The sequence below is a fragment of the Pogona vitticeps genome, chromosome 4, assembly GCF_051106095.1.
Source record: "Pogona vitticeps strain Pit_001003342236 chromosome 4, PviZW2.1, whole genome shotgun sequence".
Classification (NCBI taxonomy): domain Eukaryota; kingdom Metazoa; phylum Chordata; class Lepidosauria; order Squamata; family Agamidae; genus Pogona; species Pogona vitticeps.
In genome coordinates this window covers 162,306,345-162,331,862 of record NC_135786.1, presented here as the reverse complement: position 1 = coordinate 162,331,862, position 25,518 = coordinate 162,306,345, and the positions used below count along the sequence as shown (strand labels likewise).

At 41.4% G+C, this 25,518-nt stretch overlaps 1 protein-coding gene across 11 annotated transcripts in view; it reads right to left on the bottom strand.

Moving 5' to 3' along the window:
• Positions 1-15,180: 15,180 nt before the first annotated feature.
• The window catches only part of HIVEP1 (HIVEP zinc finger 1), a 104,249-nt gene continuing 93,911 nt past the window's right edge, over positions 15,181-25,518 (bottom strand). For all 11 annotated transcript variants that reach the window (XM_072998611.2, XM_072998615.2, XM_078393442.1 and 8 more), the window contains 2 exons: positions 18,366-18,880; positions 15,181-17,000 (listed from right to left, as the gene is read on the bottom strand). In XM_072998611.2, coding sequence (XP_072854712.2) covers positions 15,810-17,000; positions 18,366-18,880 — 1,706 coding nt within the window. In that variant the 3' untranslated portion in view covers positions 15,181-15,809. The remainder of the gene's footprint in view (positions 17,001-18,365; positions 18,881-25,518) is intronic.

Below are 25,518 nucleotides of genomic sequence, written 5' to 3'. Positions count from 1 at the left end.
CCAAAATGGCCGCCACAATACCCGATCTTCGCAATGCGGGTTTTCCCCATTGCGAAGATCGGGTATGTTTCCGTATAGCGATCCCGAAAAAGGGATCGCTATATGGAAACATCGCTATACGGTGCACTCGTTAAGCGAGGCACCACTGTAAGCCCTAGTATAATTATTCAGGATGCTCATAATATAAACCCTACCCCCCAAATAAGCCCTAGTTTAGTGAAACCCCACCCTCCACCATTGTGCAGCAACTAGAAGAAGATGACAGGACCATATTTGAATAAATGTAGATTGTTTTACATGAAAAAAATACAACATCTCCCGAAAATAATCTCTAATGTGTTTTTTGGAGCAAAAATTAATATAAGACCTTGCCTTATTTTCGGGAAAACATGGTAGGAAAAGGGTTGCCAGAATTCAGAATTGACTTGACAGCACATTGTTATTAAGTATAATCATTATTATTAAGTAATAATTACACAGTGCTTATACAGTTTGTGTAAATGATCTCCAAAGTAACAATATTGGCCGCAGTGCTCACCCCCATATTGCAAAAAAGTCACAGTGAAACAGGTACATAGAAATTTGGATTTACCTACCCAATCCTGCATCATTCAAGTTGTGATTCAAACTGTAAAAAAAAAAAAAAACCTAAACATGGCCTTGTATAATTCTATTTGGGCTTTCTTTTCACAACATGTAACCCTGTACAGCTACTGCACTCCACAACAAATACACACAATCATTTAAAACCAATTTTCTATCAACAGTGCCATCATTTTAGAAAAAAAAATTACTGTGAACCAGTCCAAAGTGTCTGGGGGTATTTTAGAGATTTCTTGTGACATGAATTTTTGTGGCACAGAGCCCAGTCTGTCAGATCTATGACATGTTCTTCTAAATTGACAGGATTATGTACTGTACACGTGGGTTGGGGGTGGCAGAGGGAGGAACTCATGAACAGGGAGACCAAAAGGTTGCGCCAGGGGTAGGAGTGATGACCATACCACCAAGAACAAGCAGCGCCTCCAGTACAACAAGGTAACCTCTTCCCAGCCTAAGAGAGATCCTCCCATTTGGGGCTCCAGCCAACCTGAAACAGGAGTTTTCCAAGCCTCTCCAGGGAGGACAGAGTCAAGTCTTGGGAAGGAGTGGAAAGAAATTTACCTCACTTCGCCACCACTAGAACACCACCTGTCATACTAAGCAGCTCCTGAGTGTTGAAGAGAGTAATTGGCCAATAGCCACAAAACAGGTATTTTAGAGCTATACGGTGATTGTGGTGATATGTGTGAAGAACGAGAAAGAGAAACAGTGCCATTTCCTTCCCTCAGAAGTTTCTGCAGAAGGAGGACTCTACACTCCCCCAGCCCCGATGCTGCCTGTAATATGCTGTGTCTAAGCTGTTAGCCTCACTTCCTCCTCGCCTTCCTGTTTTGCCCTTCGGCATTCCATGCATTCTAAATGGCTACGTCATGTCCTCGCCAGGCGCTGCTTTTTTGCTTTTGTTTTGAAGTTTCTTTTTCTTTTCATTTACAAACACCTGTGCCTCAGCATATCTCGGAGTCCCCCAAGCAAGTGGAAACTACTACCTTATTGTGGAGGGGCTCCATGTCACTTCTGTATTGATAAGCTCTCAACCATGTAAACATGCAGTTAGTGGGAATGGTTACATCATATTCATGTGAATGACCGAGCCATTATACCAAAATTAAGAATAAAGTTGTGGTTTGAGGTACTGGGAGACAAGCTATCATGGGAGTAAGCATAGCAGGAGTTAAACATGCATACATAAGAGCATGCTGAATGAAAATAATATGCTAGATTTTGGGAGAACAATCAGATTACAACTCCCAGAATCCTTGAGCCAGCATGACCAGTAACCAAAGTTTGTAAACTGTATGCAAGGCAAATAAGATTTGCTAGTGGACAGTGTAATTATTGTAATGTAGTAATAAAACAAAAAGTGGTTAATTAAAAGTCACTCTCCCTTTCTTTATGAATAATGCATCCTTTATCTTAATTACAGAATTCAATCTAGACTTACAAATACTGTGTGTGGTCTGAAGTATACACATAGAAGTGCTTCTCCCACATTAAGATTTCCTCCCACACACAAAGTTAGGAAAAAAAGGGAACTGGATGATAGAAGGATTCCCAGTGTGGTGTAATGAATATAATGATGGATTAGGACTCTGGAGAACAGGGTTCAAATCCCCACTTAGCCATGGAAACTGATTGGGGTAATGGAACTGGTAAAACCACTCCTTAAATATTACACTTACTTTAAAAGCTCTATTAGGGTCACTCAGTTCCAGCTTGATGGCACAGAACACAGAAAGAGAGAGGGATGGTAGAAAGCTCACTATGCAGGATCAAACCATTCAAATTATACACCAGAACAAGAAGGATTGTGCATTACATTCAAACAGATGCAACTGCCCATTGTAATTACACAAATCTAATCCAGCCATTGCACAAACTACCACACATACAGAGAGAGAGAGAGAGAGAGAGACACAGACAGACAGACAGACAGACTGACTGACTGACTGGCTGGCTGGCTGGCTGGCTGGCTACAGGCATTATGTACCTTTTACAAAACTCAAAGGCATGGAAAGGCTATATCTTTATTGGGTCACTAAAATATTTAAATAGGCAAGGTTTTGAGTCCAGCAGGACCATTTATTAAATATGCCACCTAGGGTGGTCGTATTGGCCAGATAGGCGGGGTACCAGTAGAATAAATAAATAAATAAAAATAAAATATGCCCAGTCTGTGAAGTGTCCTGCTGGTGAAGTGTCCTACTGGCAAGTTAAGACATGACTTTGGCTTAGACTTCATTCATCAAGACTGTTCTTATGGTCTCAGCAACTTGCTATGCAGCATTTGACTGCTGATAACATTTATCTCCATGCTGTGAAGGATATCATCTGCTAGTTCTTGAAAACCCTGTTCTCCAATGATAGACCCATTTGAATCAATGGAAATTACAAAAGAGTTGACTCACCCAATCCCCATTGATTCAATGGGCTTACTTTAGTGATATTTGCTTGCTAAGCAACAAGACTATGGCCCTTGATTTGGAGGGCTTTATGACTAAGTGGTGATTCTGCTGGCCAGGTACAAAAAGAGGACAACATTTATGAACCTTTAAGTAATGGTACGGAACAGAGAATTTCAGCAGGTTAGCCACACCTCCTAAATTCCCCTTTTCTAAACACTGGTTAAAGGCCACCACTCCCTTTCCATCTGATCACCCTTTTGAAGATTTTAAGCTAGGCTTTTATGGCCCTTATTTGACTTTCTAATTGCTGTGAAATATTCATTTTCTCTGGCAGTAAGAATCAGGGTGGGCTGTGGTGATAGGAACAAGAATCACTTTCCATGATCTATTTCAGTGGGGCAGAAATGGCTCCATTAGAGCCTCTGTTTCCCCAAATGCCCACATACCCCAACCCTGGTGTCCTTTCACTTTGTCCAGTAGAGATGAATGGCTGCCCATCACACCTATGGAGAAAAGTGAAACTTTCTATTCGCAAACATGGTTGTGAAGAAAAGCATTCTTCCCCACACCCCCCAAACTGGACTGTAGCCTTCAGTGATACAGATGATATGTTTAGAGGTGCACTCATAAATATCACACCTTCTTCCACACATAAGTACTGTATGTTCTTGTCAAAAGACTGGGCATTTTATTAGTTGTTTACAGTGTAGCAAAAGGGGGGACATATACACCTCTGACTGTTGGACTATTTCTCCAATCATCCTTCATCATTGGTCAGATTGTCTGGGTCTGATGGGAACTGGAGTCAAACAACATCTGAAGAGCTACACATTCCACAGGCGCCCCAGTAATATAGCTTTCCGCAACCTAAGGTTCTCTCCGTATACTTTGCATTACAACTCACATCAACCCTAGCCACCAAATAAATCCTTGGTTGTGTTGCTGGGAGTTGCAGTCCACCTGAATACCTGGAGGGCACTAGACAGAGAACCGGTGATATAACGTGTGATACACAAACCCTCTGTGTGGAGTGAGTTGTTTGGCATGCTTTTCACATTCTCCCTCCCTTTCTCTTCCCAGGATGACCTGATTGGGTACGCTTCTGCACATCTACGTGTATAGATATAAACATAAGCCAAAATCCTATTGCGTAGCTCTGCTGGCATAATGTTTAGAGTGAAACTTTGGGAGGCAAATTGCCTCAAAGTAAGAAATCACCATGAGCATTATCTGTTACACAACTCAGTACATGACAGATATTGCCTACAGTAATATCTGAACATGAGGCAATTCACCTCCAAAATGTTTCACTGTCAGCATTATACCAGCAAAGCTCTGCAAGATGATTTTACTCAGTGATACAGATAACAAAATATATTATCCACCCATCTACCAAATTATGGGTGTCTATATACAGCCATCTGGGATATGTCTTTCTCCCTCTCCAATATAGAAACACCCAGGTTTCCTTTGAATTATAGAACTTTGCCTGTCTCTGTGATCTTGGCTCAAATGGTTTGAAATAACGGGCATGAATGTTTAATCTCCTCATTCTTCTTTTCCTTCAAGTCAGTGGACATTTTTATTAACATAATTAGGAGCCTCATTGCTCAGAAGAGAGTGTCAGAGAGGTAAGGCTGCTGCATCTCCCCCGAGCTCCATTGAAACTTCTCACACCAATTGTCTCTGTGTGCTACCAGGCTGAGGATTAAGCAGACCTTTGAAGTAGCCTCCTTAGGCCCACCGTCTTCCTTTGTTACAGGCCACAAAATGGGTATTCTTAAAACATCAAACATCTGTAGGGTTTGACAGCTAATTACAGCAGTTTGCTTTTAAGGGTGTGAGGGTTACAGGGAGAGAGATGGGAAGCAGCACTAGCAGCAGCTACTTTTGGGAGTGTCCGGCCTCACTTTCAAAAGGTGGACATCTTTTCAAAGGTGATTCAACCTGACAAGCTGAAAACACGGGCACTTTGGAATTACAAGATTGCTAAAGAATTTAGGGATCTGAGTCTCCTGATGAAATAAAGCAGCAGTATAGGTGGGGGAGGGGAGTGTTACTTAGTTTGAGGATCAGCTCACAGCTGAGAGCTTAGGTATTGTGCACCCTCTTTTTTCGTGCACAGCCTGTGCTATGCTATGTAAAAAAAAAAATTTTAATGCTGAAATCTCTTATTCCTTCATACTACTTCTGCAGAGGGGAAAAGATACAGGTGGCCAAACCTCGGTGCTTGTTTCCTTTCTCACATTCATTCATTCATTCATTCATTCATTCATTCATTCATTCATTCATTCATTCATTCATTCATTCATTCATTTTCAAGGGCTTTCCTGTTTCTTTCAGACACCACATTTATCCCATGTTAATGTGCTGATGAAGCACGACATTGTTTATGAAGGCATCAGCCCAACTTTAAAAAAAACAACAACTCCAGATCATGAAGTGGTTTCTTCCCACACTTGCATTCCTGGACAATGTCTCCCAGTACCCACTGCATTCCTCCAGGACCACAAAGGAGAGAATACCATTGCTGTTCAGATTTCCTGTTCTATCATGCCCCCAAACATCATGCAGAGCATGAGATATGTGGTGTGCCATTAGGATTAGAGCCCACCTGTTTTTAGAAGCAGAAAAACAAGGCTACTGACATTTGCTGTGGATACATATAAGGTCACAACTTTCTTTCTTCTTCTGGCAGTTTTCTTGGGTGTTAAAACAAGGGTGTGACAGGAAGAAATTCAACAGATGCAGCTTTCCCCATCATACATCAGCATGCTGAATAAAATTGGTGCACTTTGTGAAGGTCTTCCTGCAATATGAAAGATGGAGGTATGAAAATGACGAAAGCAATGCATCCTAGCAATGCCTAGTGCACAGGAGGGGGCGGGATTTCCAATATTTTGCCAGTCCCTTCACATACTTCAGAGTCCAGGATGGCTCCAGATTTATTGAAAGAGACCCTACCTGGAAGACAAAGCTTTTGCATGCTGCAGCTTGGAGGAGTTAAGCTTTAGTAAATGCATTAGACCACAAGGTGGTGCTTTGTTCTAACTTTCATATTCAACAAATAGAAAAGGGATGACAGCGAAGCTTAAGCTATAGTGGCCATAGAATTTCTCGGCCATGTTTTTGTTGATGAGATGTATTGATTGCGCCCTCATGCTGTCTAGATAACAGGGGCTCAGAGCACAATCAAAGGAGAAAGTAGGACCCCACTAGAGAAGGGTGATGGCTGAAGGCCCAAGACAGAGTGTTCAGCTATAGGGAAGAACTCTTCAACAGAAATTATTTCCTCGGGAGTATGTAGCCTCTTTGGGAGGAGGCTCTTCTCCGAAGATCCATGGCCATACCCTGCAGTTGAGTTCGTTCCCCTGCTGCCCAAATGCTTGCAGGTGATTGTATATATGGTGACGGCCTAGCTGTCAAAAACCTGAAGTGAATGAAGTCTGCAAGCTACTGGATACAACATGTCTATGGCTTCCTTTGCTTGCTTCTCAATATGCCTGGACTTCTGGTTCTGATTCCTGAACTGTGCCTGACTGCTATATTGCACCTTTGGATTTTTGTGTGTGTGGATTGTGGTAGGTTTTGATGTTTGGATTCATACTAGACTGTGCCTTTAGATCTCTCTGTCCTGGTTATCTGCTTCTGTGAGCCCTTCCGTACCTGCTGAACTCAGTGGGACTTCTGTCCCTATAAATGGGGACAGAACTGGCTCTCAAACCTTAGATCTCCCAGTGCTTCAGATTTCAAATCCCAGAAGGCATCACCTAATAGTCACTGACTGTGGGAATTCCAAAACATCTGGAGGGCCAAACTTTGATAAATGTGTGCCTTCAGATCGCAGTGTGGGCTCTAACAGACCTGGAAATATCTAATATCTAAAAATGGACTTTAAAAAAGAAACAGGAAATGTCCAAACAGACAATACCACTTTCTGTTCTTAGCCAGGGGTCCCCAAGATTGTCCACAGTGAAAACTGCCTCTCCTGGGGGCGACCAGGAGGAAAAATAACATAAAAGGGGGGGTGACTTTGGAGGATTTTGAGGGCCATCAAAATGCTCCTGTGGGCTACATGATGCTCAACCCTAGGGTAGAAAATTACACTATAAGCATGCCAGAAAAAAAACCCCTCTCTACTGCAGTACCTCAAATAGCATCACCCATTTTCTCCATAAGGACTTAGGGATCTTTCTGCATCATTGCCTTTTTATTGGAGGTTTGCTCTATTATCTCTCCTGGACAGTCCCATCCTTGAGATGGTTCTGGCAAGAGCTTTTTCTAGGAAAGGCCTGCCCCATGTACATGGCTTATTGAACCAAACCTTGGCCCATATGCCTAAATACAGTGACCCATCCATGGTCCAAGAAGACTCCAGCCTCTGCTGCTTGCCCAGAAAGTTAAAACTAGAGGTGCTTCTGGGTTGTCCTGCCACTGATGTGGCCCTGTAGACCTATGGTCCAGGAGCCTGCAGCAAGAGAGTAAACACCCTGGAACAAGCCTGCAAGAAGATTTAAGAGACGCTATGTGCTGAAGGGACATAACAGAGACCGAATCAATGACCGCAGGTGTCTGTCCCCTAGGCAAGGAATGTTCTGTTCTGGAGCTGACCATCTCCGACATTCCCTTCCAAGCAGGTCTGGAATGACTGAACCTTCAGAAGTAGGTGTTTGGTTGATCTTGTGTTAACGGCTTTGTAAAGGCTTGGGGTTTGCTTTTCAGTGCAAGGCCTTTGACCTGTTAATCCCCCTGAAATAACCCTGCCTTTCCCTGTGTTTGTTTTTTCTACTTCCATGCATTTTAAGAAGTTTCCACCGGGTATTTCAAACCTCGTTTTTTTGGCTTCCTTGTTCGTACTAAGTAGTAAGAGCTTGTGGAGAACTGTAGGGAAACCTGGCAAAGTTAAGCAGCAGTGTTTACTACTAGCATGTTACAAGGGTGGAATGTCGCTGAACTTCTGCATATGGTTTAGAAGGAACTAATTATCAGGGTTAGTAATGATCATGTAAATCACACACGGACGGGATGTATGCAGATCAAATGATAAAAGCAACCCGTCCCCTTTAAAAAACCCACACATGTTGAGATAGTTCAGTAGAACTCAGCTATTTCACACATGTCCAGATTGTTTTCTGTGCAGTTATGGATTCAGTTTGTGGATAGCCTTTTACAACTCAAATGGACATGCAAAAAAAAAAAAAAGATGATGGAGGGTCATCATGTAAAGGGTGAGGACACTTTCGCTGCCCAGGTGTTTTCTCCAAATCCCCCTTCCCCATAAAACAAGTAGGCTGAATAAAGCCTCCCACAATCTAGGGTCCCTGATTAATATGGATAAATAATGTAGATTGGAGTCAATAGAAAAGTGAATTTCAAATTCAAGTCATACAAGCTTTTTGGGTCCAGAAAATCTGACCAGATAATGGCTATCACTGTAGGGTTGCCCAGTTTTAGGGCACTGGTTGATGTCTCATTGTGTGTGTGTGTGTGTGTGTGTGTGTGTGTGTGTGTGTGTGTGTGTGTGTGTGTGTGTGTGTGTGTGTGTGTGTGTGTGTGTGTGTGTGTGTGTGTGTGTGTGTGTGTGTGTGTGTGTGTGTGTGCGGGGGGGGAGTCAAATGTCAAGGGTAGCAGGACTTCAGCAGGGCATGGTTTGATTTGTGTGTGAGAAGTGTCTTTAAAGCAGTGGTTTCAAGCCTTGGATCCCCAGATGTTCTTGGACTGCATCTCCCAGAAATCCTGGCCAGGACAGCTAGCGGTGAAAGCATTTTAGTTTAAGACCATCTGGGGACTCAAAGCTGGAAATCTCTGCTTTAAAGCTTCAGTACTCTTCTCTAGCCATTCCTAGATGACACCGGAGTTCACTGGTTCAGTGCAAAGATCTTTCTATGTATACTGTATCTGTGCTATCCCGTCACATCAAAAAGCTAGGGAAGAGAGGAAAGGGCTGGGGAGAGAGAAACAGTCATTCATGCTTATGCCACTGGTACTGTTTGGAGCGAGGCAAAGAGTGGAACACTAGTGTTGTGACTCATGTGCCTTCTTGTTCCTGTGTGTCCTGTGTACTATTGGTCATGTATGACAGCGTAAATAGCAGCAGCAGCTGCAGGGTACCTTTGGTTATGCCCCATCTGCCAAAAAATTTGGTCTCTTTGCTTGTTGTGTGTTGCCATATTACCTGGCTAGCTGGCTTTTACTAGGATTCTGTGCCCATTTACTTCGGATTCCTTTTTGTGTCGATTTCCACTTGCCAAGCTGGTTGCAGCCTCATTCCAATCCTTGCTTGTCACACCTCTGTGACATCACAACGTGGCCAACACCCATGCCAAGTTTCCCCCTGAAATCTCAAAGAATGGGATGCCAATGACAATTCTACTTATCTAGATGGTTATCGAGATGCATGTACCAGCATTCAAGTATGGGCATCTTCTCTTTTTGAACTGAGAGTACTCCACAGACAGTATTTTGTAGCCTGGCTGTTTTCTTGAAATGTCTCAAAAAATTGGAGAGATCATTCTATTATTGGGGAATATGGTCCTCAGGTTTATTTTAACTAGAAATTAGTGGATCTGGGCCTGCTAAAAATGCTAAGATTCTAAAACATTGTGTAAAAACATAAGGATTACTAGGTGGATCAGAACAAAGGCCTTCTCCACAGTGGCCAATGAGATGCCAACAAGCCACATCTTGTGGAGACAATGGCCCAAATCCTCTTATCTACCGGACACTGACATAGCAAAAACAACACACTTTTGGGAGGTGAATTGTTCCACATTAAGAAATCACCATAGACATTATCAGTTGCATACAAAGTTGTGTGGCTTAGATAACATCTAGGATGACTTCTCAACTTGAGTCAATTTGCCTCCAAAAGTTACACTGTTTGCATAGCTACTATGCAAGAGGATTTTGGCCATCAAATGTGAACTGAGAGTCACAGTGTCATAATGGTTAGAGTAATTTCACTGAGACTAGAGAGATCAAGATTTAAGTTCTCATTGAGTCATAAAGCTCTTTGGATTGCCTTGGCTGGTCACTCTCCTTCAGCCCAGCCTATCTCATAGGATAGCTGTGAAAATAGGCAGGGTGAGCAAGAACCACATGCATCACTTTAAGCTATTCGGAGGAGGGGATGGTGATGATAGTACAAAATCACTGAATTATCTTTATACAAGCTTATGAACTCCAGCATCACATTTGTATACAACTTGGGATGCATTTTAGCTGGTTTAAAGCAAAAGCAAAGCAAAAGCAAAGCGTGCTGCTTATATACCGCCCCATAGTGCTTCAAGCACTGGAAAGAAGCATAATTAAGAAAAACCAACAAAAGAAAAAAAATATATATTTCCCCTCTCCCTAACACAGAATTAGTTTGCAGAAACAAATTTGCTGGAAAAAGTCACATCAAGATTAACTCCTCAGCAATGTAGCATAGAGGACTTCTGTTTTGTGGCTAGATTTATTTCTAAATTGTGTTGCAGAAAACAGAGATGAAAAGCAGTAGTGGTATCAATTAGTTGTATCATCTTTGGAAGATGAGAAAACGCTTGACATTCATGAGCCTTTGTAACTAATTTTTCAGCTTTAAATCACACTTTTCTTTCTGGCTTAGATAGTTTCCAAAGCTTTGTGTTTCACAATTTTTAAAATATTTATATTCTAAATGTTTGCATGCACCATCCTGCATGTCAATGAATTTAGAGAGAATGTCTGGTCTCAGAACAGCTGTTAGTGTGACTATGACTCCTACAGAGGATCTTATTAAAAAGAATAAATTTATGGAAATTTATTTAAGAGTTGCTGCTGTGGCCTCCCCTTAACAGTTGAAGCTTAACGAATGAAGGCTGCTGAGGAGGTTATAGTGAGCTACTTGGATGACAGATACATTCAGACAAGCTAGAGACCTTTGATGGACAGCTCTGGGAAAAGCAATCACTTCCACTCAGTTTGATGCATTATATATCCTCTGCCTGTTGCTCTGCAGAAGGACAGCAGAAAAGGAAGGAAGCAACAGTGAAATGTGCACTATTGGTAAGGCAATGTGTAAAGAAATTGACAGAGTATTCATGGATAACAAAGACCTGAGTTACCCAAGAAAAACTAAGGAAGAGAAGTTTGCAGCAGGAAATTAGTTATATACAGTCTCAATCAAGGGTGGATAGAGAGTAGATGAAGTGTTTTGGACTGGAGTTCTCAGTAGCCTTTGCTAGCATAGCCAGTAGTCAGGAATTATGGGAACTGGAGTCCCAAACAGTTCTTCCCACCAATGATTTAAATCACACATGAAATTTCACCCTGTCTCTGTAAATAGTCTGCAAATATTTGTCATTGGATTGTCCACACTCTACTTTTTATATAGAACACTGAACATGGCTAACCAAAACAGAAGCCAACAACTATTCAGCATAAGAACACACACACAAGCAATAACACATTTTAACCTTTCATCTGTTCATCTCGACTTTCAAGCCATCGCCCAGAGCCCTCCTCCAGGTGGTCTCACCAAATGAATCAAGACAGGGGTCTTTTCAGTGGTGGCACCCTATAGCTGTCTTGTCCTCCCAGGGCAAATTTGCTTCAGTAAAGAGCTTTTCCCCAGTGGTTTTAAGAGTTGCAATTGTGCTTTAAGAAGACATTCTTTTGTTTTCTGGTTACTCATATGGTATTATTAGCTGCTGGTTTTACATCTTGAAGATCAGTGATGAAGATGATAAAGATCTGAGCCTTTCATTGTACAGTATTCATATTATCTGGAGCTGCAAAGAGAATAAAGATCGTATTACAGGCAAACAGCATTCAGGGCTGAGATTGTTGGCCAGCCACTGGTGTCAGCTCCTGAACAGCTGTTTTCATTTCAGAGGTAGCTGGTATAAACCTGCCTCTTAAAAAAAGTTTGCTTGGCCTGAAGAGTCTTCAGTGAAGATCCTCTTCATGTTATCGGTAGTTACTGATAATTTACCTCCTGTATATCCTCTTGTTGCCTGTTTCCATCTCTGAGGTGCTGCTGGGGAGTTGGATTTGATGACTGATAGGCCTCTCCCCTCTATTTTTACAGAGCCCTGTATTATATAGTGCTATTTAAATATAAAAATAAAAGAAAAATATAATAGGAAGAAGTCATTAAGAAAGCCTCATCCATGACACAGAGTATAATGTATTCTTTAATCTTTCAGTCAACATTCATCAGAACATTCATGTAACAGAAATGCCACACAAATGACTTTTAAGTAAACTTGGAGTGGAAACTGAGATTCAACAGCTTAGATTTGTTTCCTACTTCCCCAATTGAAGTAAGGACTTGCACCAAGGAAACTTTGCTTTTATGATTGTATTATTCCCCTTTATTATTCTTCAGTCTCAACTCATGTACACAGGGCTCACATGATCAGCATTGCTGATTTATCAAGAAAAAAAAAATCAAACTAGTGGCATTCTCATTTGGACATAAGAAAAAAAGCTCTCCTCTTTCTCCTGATCCTGAAGGATAGAGATCCAAGGGTTGGACCCTTATAAATTTTAAACAGAAGTTTCCAAGAGCTGCAGATGGAGATGGTATTTGTAGCAATCTGTGACAGATTGTTGCTGATGATCATACAGGTAAAAGGTAAAATCAATGGAAGCAACAGTGCAGGAAGAATAATCAATTATTGGTCTGGATACAGTACAATATCATTGTTTAGAGTTGTTACATGCACAGTCAGAATGGCATCCAGCCTCTAATAGGAAAGGGATGAGAAGACCACTGTCTCTTCAATTGGACGTGTTGGAGTAAGATGTTCCTTGTTTAAAAATTGAATTTCCCTTTATCCTCTTTCAGTCTGCATTTGGTTAGGCAGAAGGGGATGGGTGATTCAGAAATCATATACAGTGGTGCCTCGCTTAACGAGCGCACTGTTTAACGACGAATCCGCATATCGAGCGTTTTTTTCGATCGCTAATGCGATCGCATTGCGATGTTTAGATAGGCCAAAAATCGCATTGTGATGATCTGTAAGCGTTTCGCTTACCGATCTTCGCATTACGATGTTCTAAAAACAGCTGATCGGCGATTCCAAAATGGCCGCTGGAAGAATAAAATGGCCGCCCACTCCGTTTTCGCACCCTGCCCTCACTTACCCAGGCGGTGAAAATGGTGGCCAGATGGGGAATCTTCGCTTACCGGTGAGTTTTCGCCCCATGCGTTCCTATGGGGTTTTCAGTTCCATTTAGTGATGTTTCCGGATAGCGACGTTAATCCTGGAACGGATTAACGTGGCTATGCAGGGCACCACTGTACTAGGGAATGGAAAGGAATAGTGGAGTATTGGATGGTAGAGCTCTTCGTGGTACATGGCGGGTCCTACATACAACTAAACTACATCAGGGCCTGAAGACAGAATTCTACTCGCACTGAAGCAAAACTGCTCCCTTTCAGTCTTTGGTGCTACACATGTTCAACTACTGGGTGACTGCAGACCATGGCAAAAATAATCTACATCACTGTCTCCCCCAAAATATGTACAGATCTGAAGAAAATGAACAGGAAAAAATCAAATTATTTGGAATATGGTGCTGGAAGAAAGCTTTAGGGATATCAAGGACTGCCAGAAAAAGCAAGTAGGGGTTAGATTAAATCAAGCCTGAACTTTCTCTAGAAGGTAGGTAGGTAGGTAGGTAGGTAGGTAGGTAGGTAGGTAGGTAGGTAGGTAGGTAGGTAGGTAGGTAGGTAGATAGATAGATAGATAGATAGATAGATAGATAGATAGATAGATAGATAGATAGATAGATAGATAGATAGATGGCCAAACCTGAGATGGTTGAGCGCATGGCAAGAGCTATTAAAGCCATTAACCACTTGCAACATTAAATCTTGTGATTATTACAAAACGAAGCCTAGGTATCAATGGATCCGGTGGCAGATGAACACCTAAGATTGCTTACAGTCTTGATTATAATTGCGCTTCCCCCCCCAAAAAAAAAACTGTTAGACATGACAAATGTTGAGTCTTCAAATATTGACTGGAGCCTGCCGTTCTCACAATTTCTTCTCATGGCTATGCTGATTAGCAATCCAACACAGTCCGAGGAGTCAGACATTGTGTCCATCCAATTCTAAAGTGAAGGCTAAGTATCAGTAGCAGGTTTCTCTGTAGCTACTCTCCCTTTGCTACAATGTCAGACCTGCATATTTGGCATTAAGGGCCCAGTGCCTGGATATTGATGCCTTTCACCTCTCACCTTAAATCAGAGTGATGCAGCACACAGTGCATCAATCCTTTGCCTCAACCTGCACATGGACAATGTCATGGCAAAGATACTGGGTAGTTCTTCTGCAGATGAAGAGAGTGGGAGGCACCTATATTCCAAAATGATTTGCATCACAGAATGACTTAAGCCATTTGAAAGGAAGATATAATTTTTTGATTAAAAAAAAAGTTACCCAAAGCAAAATGTGAAGCAATCTTTGTAAGCTACACAGAGAGCTTGAAAGAATTAGCAAACAAAAATGCTGCTACAACAGGTTTGTTTTTTCCTCTCTACTCCTGTAGACCAAATTATATGTTCTTTTTCTTAGAAGAAAATAAACATTCAGACAAAAAGCCCCTATGGTAGACCTTTGGTCTAGATGGGTGAGGTAGAAGTCTAATAAAATTTAAAAAAATATATTTTCTTTCTCAACCATAATTTAATAATACCTGTTTGATAGCAAAGATAAAGTAACATGAACTAAAGGTTGTTTTGTTTTGTTTTTTGGTCATTGTCACAATTCAAATAAACTTCTTTGTGACAGGTAGACTTCAGATGAAAATAGCTTTAATTTTACTCAAAGCAAGAGCAAAATTTAAAAAACAGCTTGTGCCATTGTAAGCGAGGACAGTTCATTCCTTGTGAATATTAAAATATTCTATTGAAACAAGAGGGGGGGGAATCCCATAGTTTTCTTCATTAACAATGTTACAGGATGTTTAATTGCCTTCTCTAACTGAACAGCCATCCGGCTATGCTGAAATACAGCTCTTAGCTGGCTGAGGACTTCTGGGTATTGTAGTCCAACATATCTGGAGGGCAGCAAGCTGGGAAAACCTCTTTTGAAACACTGGTTAGACAAAGCTTCATGGAAAACTAACGTCAGGGGGATAAGGGGAAAGTAATTCTTGTTGGCTTGCTTTACATGAAGAAGGCACAACTTGAACAGTGGTAAAGTCAGTAAAGAAAAATTTTACTGAAATAATTCAATAACACAGATACTGGATTCTGTTTTAAGTGTAAAGCTAATGTCATACACAAGAAAGTTGAACAGACCCTTTCCCCAAGACTAATATGAATATACAATAAATATGGAGTTGTACATATTCTGTACACACAAACTTTGCCCACAGCCATAAAAATTTACATTTAACAGTGCAACATATAATTTAATCATTTATTTCATTCGACATAGGTTTTTAAATGTTATTTTACTTACGAAACACAAATAACTACTTGGTTTTAATATACATATAATATATAATTTTGACAATCTGTACAGTTTTCTAAACATAAAACTGAAAAAAGAGAAAGATTGAAAGAAAAAGGCACAATTGTCTATACAACATGTACAAAAAATGGCCGGAGCTGACATGAAACAACAATTATTGGTCAAGAGTTCATGATTGCACAAAGATTAGTAATGAATTGGTGTCAGAAAACAAATGTGCTTTAAGTAAAAGAGAGGTTTGAAAAGAAACCTGGCTAAGTGTTACTTAAAAGAACACACACACACACACACACACACACACACAAATAAAAACCACCCACACGCACAACCCCAACGTAAAACCGTAAACTCTAGGTTGCTATTACGAGCCTATCCTCATCATCACTGCTGCCATCACTGAACTCCACAGTATTCTGCCTCTCAGGCAACGCTTTTCGCCTGTGTACCTGTCTATCAAGAGAAACAGTGTGATCTCGGGGGGAACCGGATGAAATGTCAGAATTCATCTTCATGGGAGGCTCTGATGCAGAAGCCTGTTTGACCTGAACAGAACTGATATTGCACTTTGGTTTCGTACGACTCTCCGAGCCAGACTTTTCAGTGTCCAGTTTAGCCGGGCTCTCGTGCCGCTGGTACCCACTTGAAGGAGCTGGCTGTTGTGACCGGTTTTCAAGGCTAGGCTGCTGCTCGGCAGAGGCCACCTGAGGAGATGGAGTACTGGTGATCTGAGCAAGATCATCATTGGCGAGACTCCCAGAACCTTGATGATTTGGGCGAGTTTCACAGGCCTTGTTCTTGGAAGCTGGTGTTTCTGGAATGCCCGGTCCATCTGTAGTTACAGGACTGACTGAAGGGATTAATGTTGGCAGTGCTATGTTCAGTATCTGCAAACTTGGAATGTGTGCCTGTGGGCTTGGGTTGCTCGGAGGGGAAGGGTTAGCAGTCAACACTTGTAGCCCTACAGCATTTAGGGTTAAGCCAGAAGGATGTATTTGTGGAGCAATGTTGGTGTTGGCCAGGCCCAAGAGGTTCATGGTATCCACGCTCAGGGAGGGTAGAGGCTGCAGGGTGGAGGCATTCAGGCTCTGGATGTTGGGCACATTGATCTGGCCTATTGGAATACAAGGGACAACTTTGTTCATGTCAGCAACACCAAGACCATTTGCAGTGCCAGAGACGGCACAGGCTGCGTCACCGAGAGCGCTTGTAGTTCTGTGGATCACACTAACAGCAGGAATAGTGAGTTGCACCGGCCCAGCCTGAATAGGTAGAAATGTGGAGTATGTGGCCAAGCCAGCAGGTACCACATGGATCCCCCCCACTGGAATCATCCCATGATAAGGGGTCCTGGTTTGTTGCTGTGAGTGCAAAGGAAGGTGGCTAAACAGGTGCGTCTGGGGAGATGCCAGTTTCAAGGCCGACTGCTCCTCATGCTTCTGCTCTTGGATCTCTGAGAAAGGTGAGGCTATGGAAGGAGCAACTGTTGTGGTCTGTGTACTCTGGTCCACAGGTGGAGAGGGAAGTCGCGTTGAAGTTGTGCTCTAGGAAAAAGACAATACAAAAAAAAAAAGGTGGTCAATCCAAGTTGTGTTTCTTAAAGTGTGAAAGCAACTTATCAAATCAAGGTAAGCTGGAGAATAAATAGAATAACAGAATAAAGAGAATTCTAGAATTTGCTAGAATAACACTTTCCTCTCAAGCCTATGTGCTGATTTTTTTTTTATTTCCAGAATTCAATTATCTTAATTTCATTGTTTTCTCTACTCTGGAACATTTTGAAGCATGCCATCCCTCTATCAGGCTAAACTGCTTCTTGTCATGGATTCGTCCTTCCTTCTTCTTACTTCAAATTCTACTGAAGAAGCCAAAATCATCCTCTCAGTTTCCACATCTATTAGACACGAGTCAAGAATCTGTTCTCAAAAGAGTGTTGTTAAACTCCAGATTCATGTAGATTATGTAGATAGATAGTGTTTAAAAGCATGGCACAGTTTTACACTCTCAGGATGTATTTTCCATTGCCAGCAGTGGCAAATGATCTGTCAGACCCCTTTCCTTCTATTGCTGACTATGCTGAAGCCCTCCTGATAATAATGAGGCAACCTATCCACACTACGTTTTTTGGGATTGAGGAGGTGTGCACACGTGTATACATAAAACTAAGGACGCAACATGAGTTGGAATAACTTCCAGGATCACTGAGGTATGTATGCATGTGCGTACATGTGAGGAAATGCATACACAAACTTACCGGTATCAGTGTACTGAAAAGTAAATCCTATTCATGTCAATGTACTGATGACCCACAGCTAACAAAATGAAGAAATCTAATCTGGTCTAGGTTCATTTTTAAGTACTGTACAGTGGTGCCCCGCTAGATGACGACCTCGCAAAACGACGAATCCGCATGATGATGATTCACAAAACAGTGTTTCCAATGGGCGATTTTCGCTGGACAATGTTTGGGTCTGTGTCTCGCAAACCGTTTCTCACAAGATGATGATTTTGGCACTGACCGGTGCTTCACAGGACAGCCATTTTACCAGCTGATCGGCGCTTTGCAAAATGGCTTCCCTATGGGCGATCTTCACAAAACGACGACGATTATTCCCCATTGGAATGCATTAAACAGGTTTCAATGCATTCCAATGTAGAAACGGTTTTGGCAAGACAATATTTTCACAAGACAGCGATTTCTATGGAACAGATTATCATCGTCATGCGGGACACCACTGTATTTCCGTGTGCAACCCCTCTTTGAGTCCTGCATGCTTCACTAAAATCTTTTCAGGTCAGTGTGCTTAAGAACCACAGCCAAGGACATCTAAGCATCATTATGCCAAGAATATACTAAAAGTTGGTGTTCTTACAATGAATTTTGAAGGCGGAAAGATTATGTGACTTACCTTGGAAGTTACTTCAGTAGGAAAACTAGGTGTAGCAGCAGGCCTCCCTAATGCCTCTTCTGCATCCGAGTAGTCCACATACATCAGATGGCTTGGAGACTTGGGAACAGTCTCCAAAGAGTCTGTGGCTGTTGCTATGTCTTGTGTGTTTCCTTCACCAATCCCTCTGGGCACAGCTGCTACTAGCGGCCCTGAGCTTCTGCAGTCTGACTGCCCTGTACTAAGTACGGTCATCTTGGTGAGAAGTGCTTTTGGTAGGCCATCCATAGAGTCTGTGTGAACCCCAGCAAAACAGTCGGCAATCCTGATTTCTTCATCAGCACTTGAGATCTCCTGAGAAATGTTCCTAGACGGGTGATGTTGTGGACTAGCTGAAACAGAGGGAGTAGCCGACAAAACTGATTCTGCTTGGCTGTCATCGTCATCATCTTCATTGTCATTATCCTCATCGTCTGCCCCGTCTGAGTCCTCTGCATCAAATCCTGACCGATCATAACCCTGTCGTTGTTTTTCACCTATTAAAACAGGACAACATGTATTTTTTACTTAACCGCAATACAATATTGCTGCAAATCTTGTAAAAGCAAAATCAGCAGCAATTGTTAATTCCACAAACAGAGGTCACTGAGCAATTCATGCTATGTCATGTGACATTTTGTGCTTTCAAACATTTCCTACATACAGATACTTGTTAGGGGATTCTTATTCAAACACTTCCAAAGGAACTCTTCCACCAACAATACGCATTAGAAACCTAGCATGTCAAAGAGAAGGGCTTTCAACCTCACCTTTTCAATGACATAATAGCTACATCCAGATACTTTTCCATGGAAAGAAGCATTCAGATATGCAAAGTGCTTCCCCTGCTTCCCAAAAAAATATTCCAAATGGTACATTACTAAAATGACTATGACACATCCTAGTGATGCATGTTTTAAAATTATCCAGAGGTGTTGACAGGGTCAATGAGATTCTAGTAAAGCCATATGAACAGGTACACAAAGAATAACAAATGGATATCTTCAAGTCTTTTTTTTTAATGATTCATGAATAAAATGTTCTGACAGTAAATGAAAAATAATTACCACAAAAAAGATAGGAGCACTTAGACCTTAAAAGGGGGTGCCTATTTCATTTTCATATTTTCATGCACCAGTCCTTTCATTTTACACAAAACAGAACACCTCTCTCAGGTTATTTCGTTTCATTTCCTCTCATTTGTGTTTTCTGGCACTAGCCTAAAACAGTCCAAAAGAACCCGTAAAAATTAATCCAAAAAAAGCAGAAACAAGGCAACACAGCATCAATCTACTCCAAAAGCAGGACAAGAGAAAGAAAAGTCGTCATTAGACCAACAAAGGAGAAATGTGTCCTCCCAATAACAACCACTACTGTACCCACGCAGCTCAATGGGACACATGCACAGTTACAAAAGCCCAGCCTCTTGGCCCACCCACAGAAGCAGCCAAAAAGTCCCCCAACTTCCCCTCCCCCAAGTATACAACGTTTACGGAACAAACTGTAATTTGCCAAATAACAATTTTTTTAAAAAAAAATCAGTCAAACAGGGAAAACACCGCTAAAGTGAAAAACATAGCAACGTCAAAAACACACCATCACATCTCCCAAAAACAAAGAAAAGCAAACAGGGAAATAAAAACAAAAAAATACAACCAACACCCCCCCCCTAACAAAAGCAACCAGAAAACAGTAATATTTGTGTGTGTCCTCCACCCCGTGCTGCCCTTTCCCACTGGTGCCTTGCTCTCTCTTCTTTGAGAACAGCAGGAGACAGGCAGCAAAAAGAAGAAAAGGAAACAGCGGTGGGTATCCCAAAGATATAAGAAGACTTTTTTTAAAAGGAGGTATGCTGGCACAGGCAGGCTGCCTGGTGGCAGCAACAAAAATAATTTAAAGAAATGGGGGCACCCTAAAATGAAGGAGGCAAAAGGCAAAAAAGGAAAGGATCTAATATGGAGACATAATAAGCAGTTAGGCAGCAATCCAAGATGGAGGGCCACCAGTTGCTCAGCACACAGCAATCCCACCCACAAGGATGACTGAAGCATCTTTGTGGGATGCTTACTGGGTTCCAACAAATCCAGGCCCTTTTACAGATTCAAAATCCCCCTCCCCCTTTCTGGATATTTTGATTGGCTGCTGATAGCAACCCTTGTGACATCATTGGATGAAAAATTTCCAGGTCAATTTGATAGGAAAAAGGGCAAAAGAAATATCAAATGAAAGAGGGGAACATGAAACTATCATGTACTCCTCCTTTCTTAATATGTATTTAAGAGGCTCTCTTTCTGTAACTGATGAAAGAATACAGCAAAGAACAGTATTATGCATTTTTTTTCTTTTTTTAAAACATGAAAACCCCATTCCCTACTCATAAATTCAAAAGGACTTCAATATTAAAAGGAGCCAGACACATTGTTGTACAAGTAATTACAGACCACAAATCAAAATAGCATGCCATATAGGTGGTTTTCTATGACTTCAAGTGGGGAAAGAAGCCAGCAGTCTTAAACTTTTCAGCTGAAATCAGAAGAAAAACAGAGTCCACTGCTAGACTCAGGTCCACTAGAACAAACACATAGCAATGATAAAATAAACAATTCTAATGTGGCAAAAGAAATTTAGTAGCACTGGACAGTGAAACCAAAGGGAAGAGCTGTATATGTAGAACCTAGACAATTAAGAAACTCTTCTATTTATTGTGCATTACAAATTACGAATTATATGAGATAACCTTAAATATACTGCTAATTATTTCACTCAAAATACTTCATTCTGAAATTGAAGTAAACCTCTGAACATAGCAGTACAGACCAGGAGGCCTAAGGCTTTTTTCTTGTTGCAGGTACTTGCACTAATAAGGATTGATTAATTATGGTGCTGGAAGAATGCTAAGCCCTTTCTTCCCCTTTCACTGCCAAAACATCCCTTAAAGCACACCAAAAGCACTCTCATACCATCAACAGAACATTAACTGCTCTGTCAGAGTTGGTAGAAAGTGATAGATGTGTTTATGTTGAAGGAAGGGCACCCAAGTGAATAAAGCAACTGGGATTTCAGTATTCTCCTCCCCCCCCCCCCCATGTTTCTCAACGTAGAGTTGGCCAGGGGTATGGTATTCTCTTTTAAGCTCTCCACAAAACCTCCATTTTCCTTTTACAGGATGCTGCAGACGCAGAAATTAAATATTTAAAACATTCTTTGCTAAATTGGCTGGTTCTAGACATAATTGCTACGTATGATTTACATAGCTTAGGACCCAACCATCTGGATTACATTCTCTCCTATGGACCTGCCTGCCTACCAAGATCTTTGTAAGTGGGCTCTCAGTCCCATCACCACTGAAGCAAGTTCCTCTGCTGGGGATGTGAGGAAGGCCTTCTTTGGTGGCCACCTCTGGGCTTTAATGATAAGGAAGGCTAAACAGGCCTCATTTATTTTGCTCTTCTATCCCCCCCCCAAAAAAAAGGACCTTAGTTTTTTAAGAGACATTTTAACATTTGAGGGAAGAATACTAAGTAGTCAACATGGTTGAGGATTGCATGAAGTGACACTTGACCATCTGCCAGCTGAGGCTGTGCTAAATCCACATCTCTCCCAGCCCAATAATATTGAAAACTACCCAAAATTACCTTGCCCCTGCCCTAGCTTTATACTGGCATAGTGGTAGTTAGTCTGGGGCTGAGAAGGATTTGGATCCAGTGTAATTCAGCTAGCTCCTCTCCTCCTGATTTCCACCCTCCCTGTTCTGCCAAGTGATCTCTGCCAGTACAAGCGTGCTGCTGCTTATGTACATAAGCTGTGCCAGTGTAAGGGGTTTTTGCCCATTCCAAACCCACTACAGCTGGAATATCTTTGAGGCTGGATTGCACAGTATAATGAATTTCTAATTAAGGGGTTTTAAATAGTTGCTACTATTATACAGGAGGGCCTGGCGTCCTCTGGTCCATGGGGTCACGAAGAGTCGGACACAACTAAACAACAACAACTATTATACAATATTTTACATTTAATCAGATTTCAAATCTATTTTCATTATATTTTTGTTTGAATTTTAAATTTAACTGATCTGAATGCATTTTGTTGATTCATTTTTTTCATGTGCTACTCTATGGCAGAATATGCTAGCACCGTATGGTATAAATCAAGACATGACAAACAAGTGGATGTAGCCCTTTCAGGATTATTACTGGTTGCCTGAAATCTACCCTCAATTGAAAAAAGTCTGTTATTTGGCTGGCAACACCCCTCTCGAAATATGCTGAAAGGTGCTAGCAAATAACAAACAAAATAAGATAATACAGCACCAAACCCACCCACCTCATGGACATCAACCCCCTAGATGACAGCTAAGATGGACAAAAAGTTTTTTGAAAACTCTCAAGCTCTACATATTAAATCAAAAGAGGCTAGGCAAAAACAGAGCAAAAACTACACACCTTGCCAAATGAATGAACACCAAAGAGAGTCTCCCACCAGGGTAGGATTCTGGTTGGACAATCTATTCTAGAAGTCACTTAATAAATTTCAAAGCAGAGTAGGAAGATCAGAGGGTAATCAAGTGAAACGGAGCTACAGTCCACCCTTGCTTTCCATGACCAAGCAGGGATTCAAACCCAGCTCTCCTGAATCCTAGTACACCACACTATCCACTATACAACTCAGGGTATCTAGTGTTTATTTGTTGTAAAAACACAGATAGAAAGGAAACTCCAAAGAATTATCTCAATCTGCTTTGATAAAAATGTGGTCACTATGTTGCAGAAATTAAAGGCAAGAAGGGAATGATTATTTGAAAGAAAAAGATACAAATTATTAGGTAATGAAACAGTAGAAATTAACAATTTTATATACATACCACATACTTAAATTTCACTGACAGAGAATATCACTGAGGCTATTACCCGAACTCTATTAATTACAGTGGTGCCTCGCTTAATGTTAATTCATCCCAGCGAAAATGTCATAAAGCCGAACTAAAAAACCCATTGAAACGCACTGAAAACCATTCAATGCGTTCCAATGGGCTAAAAACTCACTGTCCAGCGAAGATCCTCCAGACGGCGGCCATTTTCTGGGCCTGTATAGCCAGGAATCCGTGCCTAAGCACAGCGGGGAGCCATTTTAAGCACCCGGTGGCCATTTTGAAAACCTGGCGATCAGCTGTTTTGATTGTCGTAATGTGAAGAATCGGTTCCTGAAGCAGGGAACCAATCTTCGCAAAGCGGAAAAACCCCATTTAAAACATCGGTTTGCAATCACAATTGCGATCGCAAAAACATCGTCGTGAAGCGGATTCGTCGTAATGTGGGGTAACCATTAAGCGGGGCATGACTGTAGTTATATGTATTTCATTTAGAAATTAACTTGGCTATCACGAATACTTTGGACCTCAATTTTAATCAGTCCTAGTCAGCACAGCCAATGTTCAGGGTAAAGGGAATTATTGGGGGCGGGGGGGGGGGGGAGAGAGAAAGGATTCTAGTTTGTTGATGGAAAGATTTTTCCCATGCAGGACATTCAATTTTCAAATGAGACAGTTCAGTTTTGCAGTGTCCATAACCATAAAACTGGTACCTGCAATTGATTCTAGATTCTACATTGGTAATGCAACATATGTTTACCCATTGAAACCAAACATATTTCCTGCTTAATATCATACTTGCTTTAAAAGCCAAAAAGATTACATTTATTCTCATTTAAATTTCTGCTCTTTAATGTATCACAGACTAATACTGACATCTGCTGGGGAAGCTCAGACTAAAAGAACCAAAAAGCCCTAAAGATTAAAAAGGCTTTGATATTTGCCTCGTCAGGACCGAGAGTAAAGGGCTCGCTGCCTGTCATCTTTCTCTCTCTCCATAAAATGAGTTTAAACGCTTGTTCAAATGATACCCTGCTGGCTGCTACAAGTCTCTGTGAGGTCATGCATTGGAGCAAGCCACTCCCAACCCCAGCTGTCCATGGAGAACAGCAACTGGAAAATTAAAGGATTCCCCACCACCACCACCATTATCTCATTGGGGAACTAGAGCATCACCAGTTGCTGCTGAAGTTACCAATAGTGCTAGTTCCTTGTTGGTGTTCATGAGCGTTATATCTCTGTAAAAGTTTTACCTTGTAAATGAATCACATTTCTAAGAGTTATTTCAGTAACAAATCAGCTGACATCAGCATCCATTTTTATCAAAACATGGACTAAAAGGTTTTAAAACAAATTTCTAAATTCACTGTGTCAGTCCCTCGCTACCAGGGACTCTTCCCTAGGCCTGTATATCCTCAGGCAGATCTCATGAACTTACTCCCTTTCTCATATGTCAGTGCTTGCCTTCCTAAAAGTTCTCATGTACCAAATACTGCTTGCTTCACATCTTGCCAGCCAAAATATTCCTGCCACACAAGCTGTCTCCTCTGCAGGTAGTTATCAGCCGTGTTACACCACACCATCTTCCTCTTGGCTAAATGCTGGAAGATTAGAAACCCCATATTTTCCAAATATCTTGCCACCTGTGTTGACAACAACTTCAGGGAGAAAAGGAAAAGATAATGTTAAGAAATGATTGTAGCAACATCTTTTGGTAAGCCAACCCTTTTGACTTATGAAGAAAATTGTTTCCTAGCCCTGAAACAGGGGTTCAGTAATCTATAAGGGTGCTGTGGGCTATTGGGGGTCTTTGAAAGGGCCCTTTAATGGATCTTAGCTCTATTCTGAACATTTATTATGGAATAAATTTCACTGATGTGCAGCCTTAAGCTATGATCCTAAACCTGCTGAGGTATACATCACAAAAAATTAAAAGGGTTTTCTTCTCTGAATAAATGTACTTGGGACTGGGGCATTAGCTGCCTAATTAAGAGGAATGCACAAAGAAAGCGTGGGCCAGTGCTGTGAAAAATGATATCCCCCAAGTTGTGTTATGTCACACTGAATGGTTCACCTGGTCTGACAGCTTAGTTCAGAAGCCAGCATTCCAAACATAGTCGCCCTGTATTTGAGGTGGAAATGGAATTCTTTGGATGAAGAGATGAAAGATCCAAGGATGAGCTTGAACATAAAAGGTGAATCTAATCTAACACCGAAATGAAGGCAAATCTGAAAACAAAGAACATTTCCCCCCAACAACCAAGCCCT